Raw genomic sequence first — 12,231 nt, forward strand, 5'->3', positions numbered from 1 at the left:
ATGCCAGGAAGTAATCGCTCTTTTTCTGCTGTACAACAAACACCCTCACCTAAGCTTTGGTTTCTCTGGATTTTGTTGGTTTGTGTCACAACTCTCAGCAGTTGTGACTTTCTTTTAAATAGAAGAGAGGGTAGTTTAAGTTATAAATTAGCGTTTTAACTGTTTCAGTCTCTTGGGTAATAAAATATTCACTTTTGAACCTTGTTCTAAGTATATCTAAGCAATAGGGATGCTTAGGAAATGAACACATTGTAGAGTTCATTTTATCATGTGGACATTTATAATTGAGAATATATGAAATATATTTTAAAAGGGACATTGTTGGATTAAAAACATAAATTGCTGAAACTCCATAGATAATTAAAAATGAGCCAAGATGTTCAGAAAGGGTGTTTAAAAGTTAGGCTTCTAAACCTGTGTTTAGGCCATAAGTGACCCGATCTTCAAGAGTGCTAACCATCTCACACTGAAGTCCCATTGAATTAATTGGTGTCAATGGGAGCTGCTGGATTCTTATCACTTCTGAAAAACAGCTCAATTAGGCCTTGGTCCTGCTCCATTAAAGTCAATGGGAGTTTGAGCATAGGATCAAGCCCTTATCTGGGTGTCCAAATGTGGATTTAGTAGCTGAACTTTTGGCACTCCTTTTCTTTTAAAATATTGGCTTAACATTTTTTTAGAATCTATTTTTGAGATTTTTATTAGCATTCTATGTATTTTGCACAGTGAAAATAGCCTGGTCATTAACTTTTGCTTATAGTCAATTTTGCTATCACATTCTCTTCAGCTAGTAACTGCTTCAGTGTTTATTACAAACACAGCACGATAATACTTATTTTTCTTTTAAAAACATCTTTCCACTGCCAACAAGAAAAATTATAGAAACATTTGTTTTAGATTTTATAGACTCTCGTACACCTCTACCCCGATATAACGCGACCCGATATAACACGAATTCGGATATAACGCGGTAAAGCAGCGCTCCGGGGGGGAGGGGGCTGCGCACTCCCGAGGATCAAAGCAAGTTTGATATAACGTGGTTTCACCTATAATGCGGTAAGACTTTTTGGCTCCCGAGGACAGCGTTATATCGGGGTACAATATCTATACAATATACAATATCTAAAGGTCAAATTTGATCTGACTCTGTTCCTTCAATTCAGTGAGCTGACAGCTGAACCGGTAGTCTATTTTAGAGGTTACTGTGTCAGTCCCTAATCCTGTAAGCACTTTGGGACACACAGACAGTCCTTTTGACTACAGTGGGACTTCTTACATGTACAAAGTAAAGCATGTGTGTATGTGTTAGCAGGATTGGATCCTACATAAGACCAGTCATACTGGGTCAGACCAATGGTTCATCTAGCCCAGTTTCCTATCTCTGACAGTGGCCAGGGCCAGATGTCTGAGAAGGAATGAACAGAACAGGGCAATTTTGAGTGATCCCCACACCCTGTCACCTAGTCCCAGCTTCTGGCAGTTGGAGGATTAGGGACACCTGGAGCATGGAGTTACCTCCCTGACCATCTTGCCTAATAACCCATTGCTGGACCCATCTTCCATGAACTTATCTAATTCTTTTTGAATCCAGTTATACTTTTGGCTTTCACAACATCCCCTGACAATGAGTTCCATAGGCTGACTGTGTGTTGTGTGAAAAGTACTTCCTTATGTTTGTTTGAAATCAGCTGCTGATGGGTGAAAGTAACTCTTTAGACTTACCTGTACGGGGGCCGGCTCCAGCCCCCCGTGAAGGGGGGGGGCCATGAGCAGAAGGGGCGGGGCTTGGGGTCAGCATACCCCAGCCAGCCCATCCATGCTCCCTGGCCCATGCTGCCTGGGGCTCCAGCAGCGGTTTAAAGGGCCTGGGGCTCCGGTCACTGCTGCCACAGTACTGGCAGTGCCAGCCAGAGCCCCGGTCCCTTTTAAATCGACAGCCCAGGGGCAGCTGCTCCTCTTGCCTGCCCGCATTGGTGGCCAGAGGGGGACAACGACCGTAAAGCCCTGCCACGGTAGCGCTTTAAGGACAGTCCTTTGCCGCAGCAGCGCTTTAATGTTGCTGTCCCTTCCCCGTCAGTGGCCCTGCCAGTACGGACCCTAACAGCAGGGCCGCCCACGGGAGGCAAAAGGGACGTTAAAGCGCTGCTGCAGCAGTGCTTTAATGTGGGCTGCATAGGGGCTGGTACCTGCTTCTTACCGATATGCCGTACTGGCCTGTACTGGCTCACTTTCACCCCTGGCTGCCGAATAATTTCATCGGGTGACCCCCAAGTTCTTGTGTTAAGTGAAGGGTTGAATAACAATCCCCTATTCACTTTATCCATATCATTCATGATTTTCTAGACCTCTCTCATATCCCTCCTTGATTGTCTCTTCTCTAAGCCAGAACAGCGCCAGTCTTTTAATCTCCCCTCGTCTGAAAGCTGTTCTTTACCCCAAATAATTTTTATTGCTCTTCTCTGTACCTTTTCCAGCGTCATTCAACAAGCAATTGAAAAGCAGGGATAAATTCTGAGCAAGATTATAAAGTTTAATAAGTCAGTCAGTACTTGCTGAATTACTGTTTATTTGAAACTTGTCTATTTTTCTTCTCTGCTTCAGAAGTCCAGCATGAAATTCCTTCATGTCTAAGGGACTGTAATGCGCAAAATCACTTTTGTGAGGCAAAGTCTGCCCTGTGACATTAATAACATGAACAGTTTTTTTAAAAAACAAACTGAGCAAAGAATTTCTATTATTAGAAAAGTTTTAAAAGGACAATATTCTTCATAAATAATTTTTTTGTTGAGTCTAGTTCGATTTTTTTAAAGCAAATGTGTAATACAATGTAGCATGTACCTCTAATCCAAGGCTTGTCTTCAGTCCTAGAGTATCTTGGTATAGTTAGTAAAGGCTCTCCCATCTTCCTTTCATAACTTTCTTCCATTTGGTGGTGGCTGTCATGATGTCATAAATACATACACTATGTACACTATATTACTGTGTTCTAAGTGCTTTCGAACAAAAACAATACAATTATGAACTCTGTCAGAAATAAATTTCCAGCATGCAGTATATAAATTGAGAGCTAAAAATCAGGGTCAGAGTCAGGTTGGAGTCGGAGACAAGAGATCAAGCAAAGTCTGGTGTTGCAGCAGGCCAAAGTCTGTGCGGCTACCCATACAACTTCTTGGGGTTAAATGGGGTGCTTGGCCAATCCGAGGGTTGCAGGGTACCATCACTCTGGGTGTCTTGGGCAACACTTCCTACAGCATCTTCTTTCATAGTGCTCCCTGGCTGTGCATTTGCATGGTCTTCTGGGTGCCACTGTTGGAATATCAACCATCCCAGTCTCTGCAGACTCAATTTCTAGTTCCTAGGCCCTTACAGGAACAAAGGATTCTCAGATGAGACCCAGAGGAGATGAGATGAATTCAGAGTCTGATTGCCTTTAGGAGATGTACTTGAATGTTTAACTAAATTACAATGTAAATAAAAATTCACAGCATCAGAAAGCAGGAAGTCCAGAGCTACAGCTTTTATGAGATGTGACACGCTCCCTTATGCACAAGAAAAGTAAACTATATATATATATATATGAGAATTGGTATGCTATGCTTTTCACTGTCATAGGCTTATTTATCATATAGACAATTTGTTCATTATGTTGTGCACTTGATATTTAAAAAATGCTGTATTTTTGCACTCAACTTATTCATCACTTTAAATTGATAAAATAAAGAGTTTTGGTGTTGTGCTCTTAACACGCATACTTTTGCGCACTGTGAGTAGTCTCATGGATGTCAATGATACAACTGATAAAGTGAAGAATATACATCCGTCTGCAGGATAAGAGCCTAAGAAATTCAACTATTTTATACGGCTCTTCATGTATGTAAATTTTATAAAGAGTTCATTGTTTGTAGGCACTTTGAATTTTGAGGTGGGTAAACATTTTAATGTTTTTCAAGTAATTGCAGCCTTGTCTTTTTGTTCAACAGAGATTGTCTTTTGAATAAACCTATTTACTGTGCTAGTGAAAAGTATGAAGCTGTAGAATCAGTGCCATGGTTTTTGAGTTTAATCAACTGCAACCAACTAGTGCTCCCTTTTTTTTTTCTTGGCACCTTACTTTTCTAAAAATTTACATTAATTTTATTTTGTAGGCATATAATCAACATTTATTTTTATATTTGGACTGGCAGTTGTACAATATTAACAAGTAAACGACACACTTAGAAACAGAACCAGATGTCTTCCCTTTTTCAATTTCACAGAGCTATTTTTCTAGTTTATTAATGCTTGAAAAATAAATGAATAAAGAACTTTTTGAAAGTCTTCAGTAAGAAGAGAAATGATTGTCTCTTTAAAATATTCAGACAATTTTAGTATAAAATCTGTTTAAATACAGGATGAAACTGGAAAAGATTTAATTTAATCTACTGCTGCTTTTGTCAACCTCAGTGCTGTCCTCAGTAGCGTAAATGCATGATTTTTAATTTATTGCAAAGTATACAGAGTATACTTCTAGCAGAATTTTAAATTGGACCTGTGTAAATACTGTATCATTCAAATGCAAGAAGCCACAGCTGTTCTTGAGTCAATTCATAAAGAAATTTTAGCTTTCAGATTACAGGGTCAGCTGGCTCTGTTTTTGTTTTTGTTTGATCTCTTTTTCGGGGCTATTTCCTAACCAAAGTTAATTATACAAGCTTTAGTCAAATAAGATATGTAATTAATGTTACTGGCATATATATTAGCTAGGTGTGTTCTTTTGTGTGTTTTGTGTGTGTGTATAATAAATCTCATAGTTCTTTTTATAAATCTACCTCCACGATTAGTGTCAGAGTAAAAGGTTTGAAAGTTATTTTGTTTTTAATCACAGTGCCTCCTCTCATTTAGCAGCCAATCTGAATTTTCAGGTTATTATTTGATAACCCTGACTGCAGAAGAAGAAAAGCTTTCCTAATGAGGGTTTTAAAAAAAAAAATCACTATGAAAGAGAGAGGATTTGAGTCGATAAACCTTTGCCCCTAGTTCCAGTTGGTATAGTACTTAATTGAAGCTGTGGTTCCTTAATAGAGCCTGTAGAAATGTGATAGTGTAAATTATTACATTTCACCAAGTACTTAGCAGAGATGCTGTGTGTCTGATACTGGAAAACTGCAAATCCTGCTTTATCTGTCTTCATAGTCTCAGTAGACTCAGGAAAAATAGGTTGTGTGGTACTGACATTTCCCATTTTTCCTGATATGTATCTCAGGATGAGCTTTGATGTGTACCGGGAACTATTATTAGAAAGTTTAATTATGCAGGCTGGAAGGAACCAGTGATGACCTGTTGCATTAAGTAAACAAATTTAATGCACTCTTAAATGTAATTTATGTTTTTGTATGTAGTGGAGGGGAAACCCCAAATCTATTCTATCATCTTCATAGTAATATATATGTAGTCTGCATGTGTGAATCACTGTCCACTTGGACAACTGAAAATAACTTTTTTACATTTGGACATTTGACAAGGGCCAACTGTAATAATCATTGATCCCATGTGTGTGTTTATCGTGTTTGTGATCAACTTCCTGCTTATTTAATCATAACATTAATGTTCATAATAGAATCGTATAACTTCACAAGTAAAACTGTTTATATGTTTGCCCTGCTCTTTATTTTATAAACTTTCCTTGATATGGTATGTTGAAACATTAATTATACTATGTTTATCATAAACCTGAGGCTGGGTTAGGGTGGACTTTTGCTAGGACTTGAATTAAGCCAACAAGATACTAGCACATTGAGCTTGGTGGCATCACAGGTGGGTTGGCTGCATGGTGCTAATTCTTTTTCATTTTATTTTTAAATATAGGAGAATAACAGATGAATATGTCTGATGGTTTTGACCATCACAGATACCTTTGGAAGAAAATGTTTGCATATTATATGTGCAGATATAATTTTTGTAAAGAACAATAATTTCATTATATTTGTGCTGGGAGTATCTGGTGAATGTTTTTTGGGCAATTCTATGGACATTTTTTCCTAAATTCATTTATCAGTGTTTTTGTGCTTGAAATTTCACATGTGCCCCAGGTTGGACCAAGATAGAAGCATCTAGGGATGTTTGCACTCTGGTTCCACCTCCAGAAGTGGCATGGTGGGACCTGTTCAGGATGTGCTCTTTTTCTTAATTTCTCTGCAGTTTATTTTCTTGTCAGCTTGTCTTTCTGTGTCTCCTCCCTTCTGTTTCCCCTAAACCCAATCACTAGATGCCTTGATTAGTCCAAAGAGCGTAATTGACCCTACTGATATTGGAGCTCACAGAACACTTCATGACCTGCAGTCTTCCTACTGGATTCTACATTTTATCATTTCCTTAGGGTTCTGAAAAATCAAGGTCTTCGGTGGGAGTTGTGGGTGTAAGTGTTGCTGAAAATGAGACACTTGATCCATTTGTACTAGGAGCAGCCATCCTTTCGGCTTACTGATGAGACTGAGATGATCTATATGGGTGGGGGGTGGGAACTCCAGCTAGGAATCTGAAGGAGTGCTGTTGTGCTAAACACAGCAATGCTGCAACTACAGGGATTTGATGATCTAAGAAACTTTTCTTTTCTCCAATTTAAGACTGCCCTTGGTTGAGCTATAGAGCCACTTCCTTCCATTTTTTAAACTTGTATTCTGTTGCTTGCAGAAAGGGGAACAGGTCAGTGTAAAGTTCAAACTATAATATCATAGGTATTTCCTGCCTAGGTTTTGAAGATATGGTTTATCATTATTTATAGATAAGTGTTTCCATTCGCCATGGGAAAGAGTGTTTTGACCCTTGCGGTCCCTTTTAACCCTATGGTTCTATGATTGTTCCATTTGATTATGGAAGATAAAGGAAATATTTGCCACCCTACATTTGTTTGCAAGATTCTTCTTTTTACTCTTGATCTTTTCTATGGTTTTAAACTGTTTAATCTCTTTTTCTGGCCTGCCCTGCTTGAGCCCAACGTAATATGTGGAAATGTGCCATTCAGTAAGAAACATAGCATAGTTCTTGTATGTGAATGGCTTTTATGCAAATAATCATCCCTCTTAAAAATATTAATCCTGAAACAGTTAATCTTCAGTGCTTGGGGGTCTGTAACTTTTAATATTTCTGAAAAATGTGTTTATTTTCTGGCTGTTTCATGTACGTTAGCTCTTTTACTTTTTAAACTCTTCAAACATAATCTTGATTAATAATCTAGAGGAAGACATAAAGAGCTCATTTATTTAATTTGCAAATTATGCTAAATTCAGAGTGTTTCAAACATTAAGTGAAGACCGAGTAGTAGACGTATACACTGTATAGATGCAGAAAAGTTAAAAATATGGGGAGGAATTACCTAAAATAAGATGCAACTATTTAAACGCAAGGCAGTATCTGAGGGGGAAAATATTTTAAAAATGAAGATATTCAATTTGATGGGAGAGATTTACTAAATTGTTGTTTTTTCTTTTTTTTTTTTTTTTATTACTATCTCATGGGGTGATAGAGCAAATTGGGTATGAGCTTGCTGTGAGAGGAGTGTGGATTTTTAAAATTATTTTGAAGAGAAACTAGTGTAGTTTTGTGGTTCAATACTCAGAGGTGTCACATTAGAGATCAGCAATGTCCTCCTTTATTTGTCACTGGAGATTTGGTAGCTAATATATTTCATTCATTTCTGGGTACTTCAGTATAAAAAGATGCTGATAAACTGGAAATAATTCTGAGATGAGCAACACAAGTAATTATGGGTCTGGAGGTATTTCTTTGAGCAAACATATTTATTATGGAGAGAGGAGCAAGGTGATCTGCTGTGTTCCTGCTACGTGTTCTTGTTTACACACTGTCTTTTTTTTAATGGAAAATTAGATTTTTGACTAAATTTTTCATGAAGTCTCTGCTTTCCACAGAATTTAATGTTTTTCATCAATACAATTGTTTTCTGTTTAGAAATGCTGCTGCAGTGTCTTATGGGAGTGATAGGTTCAATGCCTCATGTTGCTATTCTCTATGGGAAGCATGAGGCACCCAAACTATAACTCCCATGGGGCCATTTCCAAACAGAAATATTTCAGATTTCAGTCCAAGATTTTCTTTATATATTTCAATTTTTGCCAAAAAGCAAAACTTTCTGTGGGAGAGGAAAACCCCATTTTATTATTTACTTGTATTACTATAGGGCTATGCACTGAATAAAGATACAACAAAAAGATGGTCCCTGCCCCATACAGTTTACAGTCTAAGTCTGAGACAAGTCAAGAGATAGGTACCGACAGACAGATGGGGGAGCATAAGGAAATGAGACAACATGGGTTAGTATGATGGGCAGTGGTCTCAGCATGCCAGTGGCCTAATCATTGTTACAATTTTTTTTGTGGGAATTACAGAAAAGAAGAGTTTAAAAGGGGTTTTGAAGGAGGATAGTGAGGTAGCTTTGTGGATATTTGTGAGATGCTATTCAAAAGAGGAGAAGGAATGGGAAGGGGGAGGAAGAAGGGGTTGGCAGTATCAGGCATGGGAGCAGAGAAACCCAACACCACCTCCACAGTCTGATCCAATGTGGGGAGTGGGAGCAGCTGACAGTCTGTAATCTGCGGACATTTCCTAACAGAGTAGGCTCTTATTCTGAGAAATAATCTCTCAAAAGAAACAGAGAAAGTATGTAGACTTTTATAACTAGTCCGGACCAAACATTATATGGACAAATGCAAATGGCTCCTACCTGTAATGTCTTAAATTTTTTTAATATTGGGAAAGTTGAGATTAATTTTTAACACATTTAGTTGAATTAACCCACCTCATCTGGTCAGTGTGGGGATTTGTATAAACAGGAAATAACCAGTGGCTTGCTAACCCCATCTCTCCACTCTAGTAGAGACAATTCAGTTTTATCAGCTGGCTACAGATTACATGGGTGTAACCACACCTTACCTACTCTGGGTTTTAGGACTTTCCCTTTGCCCAAACTCACCTCCGCCAGCTTCATCACAGCACAGCATGGTGATGGACATGGACTCCACAGTAGCTTTGACAGGTTTTCTAGGCCGTTATTTTTCTCTTTCTGACTGATTTCTGTCCTAAAAGAAATCTCCTTTCCTCAGAAGCATCCAACAGCTCTTGTCCCAAATGACTGGTCCATGCTTCAGTTACAATAGATAGAACTGAGCATAAAGTTTATTTAGCATGGGACAAAAGATCCAGAAAATCACAATAAACATGAAGTCAAACAAAATAAAGTTGGCTTCAATATTAAACTTTGATACACATACAGTAGATAGCTAAGGTCTGACTCTTAGTTTACAGTGTGTAAGTCATGACATAAGGTTTTTAGCTTGCTTAGGAAATATAGTGATCTTCATAAAAGCAGCATGTATTTTGTTTCTTTGTTCGTCTTTGTGGTTCCAACAAAGTGTCTTTCCATGGCTGATATCTCACTATGTAACAAGAGAACCTCATGCTTATAGTTCTTTTAGCTTGTGAAATCTTCATTAACCTGTTGCTAGTACCTGGATTACTTTTCTTGCTGAGCTAATGCCTAGAAAATATTAAAATCAGATTGTTCTGTACATCGAGCTTTCTTCCTAGAAGATGGCAGAATCTGATCCCCAGAGGATACAGGCTCAATATTTAACCTGTCAACATTTTAAAATACCTTTCTCTGATATGAATTTGATTAAATCTGTCTATCCTTTAAAACATGGCTAAAATCAGAATTTCTCATCTTAGTGATATATTTCTATTATGTTTCTTTATTGTGTGCCTTTGCCAACTCTGTTTGAGTAGGATTTTTGCTAGCTGTACTCTGCTGACAAAAGAAAAATGGGACATCCCATGAACCAAACCAAAGCTTACATGTGTGTGGGAAGTCCCTTTTTGGGGGGGAAGGGTGGAAAAAACTCCATGTCAATTAAGCATGAAAATATTTTCAGATCTTTTTGCTTACACGTATTACAGAGTCTCTGTGAAAAGTGTAGTCTTTATTCAAAAGTACTTGCCAACATTTAGAGTAATTCTATATAGAATCTTTCAGAGAAGCCAGGGGGCTGCTGTGTGTATTCCAATTGATTTGAAGTTTATTTTAATATGAGTATCTTAATTATCAGGTTCTCCAAAAGGTCAGTGTTTGACTAAGTTTAGATATTTGTTTGAACATGTGAAGGTTCTTCCCTCTCTCCTTTCCCCATTAAAGTTCTGTGATCCTCTGTTCCCAAACAATCCCTTCTTTAAGAGGCCTCCCACCTAGCACTGGTCTATGGGGAAGCTGGAGGAAAAGTCTGGGCCTTCTATTTCCCCTAACATACTGAAGAGAAGAAAACAGGGCTGTTTCCAATACTTCATGATTTGAGCAAGGAGGGACCCTTGGCATGCTCCTCTTAGTGAATGGGGATGAGCGACTTCTCCCCTCTTTCTCTTTCTGGGGGTGAGGGCGCTCAGGGTTACTCTTTTTTCTAGGGGGTGGGAAAAGTACAGACCTACCTGTTTCCTCCAGACCTGTCTACCTTGGTGAGGCGCAAAGCTGAGGAACAAATTACATAAAACATGCATTGAATCAGCATATGACAGGCATGAAATTTGTATAAAATTTGAAATATTGGGTGCTCTGCTACACCCAGCCCCAGATTCACTTATCCCTAGTTCATTAGTTACCACTCTCCCTCCTCTTCCCCTGTATATCCCTCTACATCTGTTGATGCTTCTGTTGTGCCCCTCACTTCTGCCTTCTGCTGCCCCTATGCCCTCCCATACCCACTTTATCCCTTTTCAAGATAAAATGTGCATGCACATACATCAGTAATTTCTAAAAATTGCTTCATGTGGGTAAAACAAAGTGCTACTACAAAGTACATCACCACCAGCAGCCTGGTTCCATACTGTTTCTAGCCAGCAAATAAATAAGCAGTGCTATTCCTGTGCAAGTGAAATGACTATTTTTGTTTCTCCATTGAACAGGTTGCCCCTAACGATGAAGCTGTGGTAACATTGCTTTGTGAATGGGCTGTGAGCTGTAAAAGGTCTGGCAAACACAGGGCGATGGCTGTGGCAAAACTCCTGGAGAAGAGGCAAGCAGAAATTGAGGCAGAAGTAAGTTGTTCTTTCTCATTTTAGAATAATATGTTAGCAATGCCCTTTAAATGAGCATTTGAGGAGAAATTAGCTTGATTCAACATACAGCATTTTTAAACAGTTGAATCAGACTTGGGAAATTGGATGTTATGCCACCAATTTATGGTTCTTGAATCGCATCTTAACTTTGAATTATAAAGAAGCTTCTGATAAAAATAAAACTTAAACTAACTTCAGTTAGCTTCATTACTATTTATTTTTCCTGTCATGATTTACTTTTGTGTATTAGGAGTTTATATATAGTACTGTGTGTGGAGGTTTGCCATCTATTGTCCCTTGAAGAAATTAGAGTGTTAACCTGTGTTGACAGGTGCATAATTATGCATACTAGAGATTGCGCTCTGATGGCCTACAAAATCTGGAGAATTCTAAAAACCAAGTGGGCAATTCTGAACCAAAATAATGTGTCTTAAAGAGAACCATACATTATATAAAACTGCCTATGTTTTTTTCATTGAATCTGGGAGAACAGCAAAAATGTTTCACATAGCCACAGGGCTATGTCCTTGGCTGGTGTAAAAGGTGTATCTTTATTGAGATAAATGGATCTAAGCCAATTTACACCAGTTGACATTTGGCTCATAATATTTCTTTAGCCCCTCTACAACTTCTTTTCTTTATAAAATTAAACCCTCTCTGCATTGGAGATCAAGTGGAGATGCCATTGGTACTTCAGTTATTTATTAATCTAATAATTGAGTACCTCAGACCCTGTGGTGTGGTAACCCACTGGTAAATATTGACTTTTTAATGGTAGTGAGTGTAAACTGTGTTTTTTAAGCCATGTCAAACAGGCTGTTTCAATAGATGGTCCTACTAACAAAGTATAGCATGAGGGGTATCCAAAAGTAGAAGGCAAGACTGTATTGCTTTAAGATGCAACAGTCTTTTTAATGCAGCCAGAGTACTCCTTATAGAAGTGCTTCTTCCACCGGAACTGGCCACAGATAGCACCATACACACAAACATATTTTTTACTTTCACTCTCCATACGCCCTGTGCTCCTTCAAGCTACCACCCGCTCTGCAGCCCAAGCAGTGGGGGGAAGGGAGAACCCATTACACCAGTAATGGGTAATGACCGCAAAAGAAGAAAATTAACTTCCTTTGTTAA

The 12,231-nt window shown here is 38.4% G+C and overlaps 1 protein-coding gene across 1 annotated transcript in view; it reads left to right on the forward strand.

The window, feature by feature from the left end:
• MED12L (mediator complex subunit 12L) overlaps positions 1–12,231 on the forward strand; it is a 312,365-nt gene that overhangs the window by 64,393 nt on the left and 235,741 nt on the right. The window contains exon 11 of the mRNA XM_054039474.1: positions 10,945–11,076. Coding sequence (XP_053895449.1) covers positions 10,945–11,076 — 132 coding nt within the window. The remainder of the gene's footprint in view (positions 1–10,944; positions 11,077–12,231) is intronic.

Source organism: Malaclemys terrapin, chromosome 9, assembly GCF_027887155.1.
Source record: "Malaclemys terrapin pileata isolate rMalTer1 chromosome 9, rMalTer1.hap1, whole genome shotgun sequence".
In the NCBI taxonomy this organism is placed as follows: domain Eukaryota; kingdom Metazoa; phylum Chordata; order Testudines; family Emydidae; genus Malaclemys; species Malaclemys terrapin.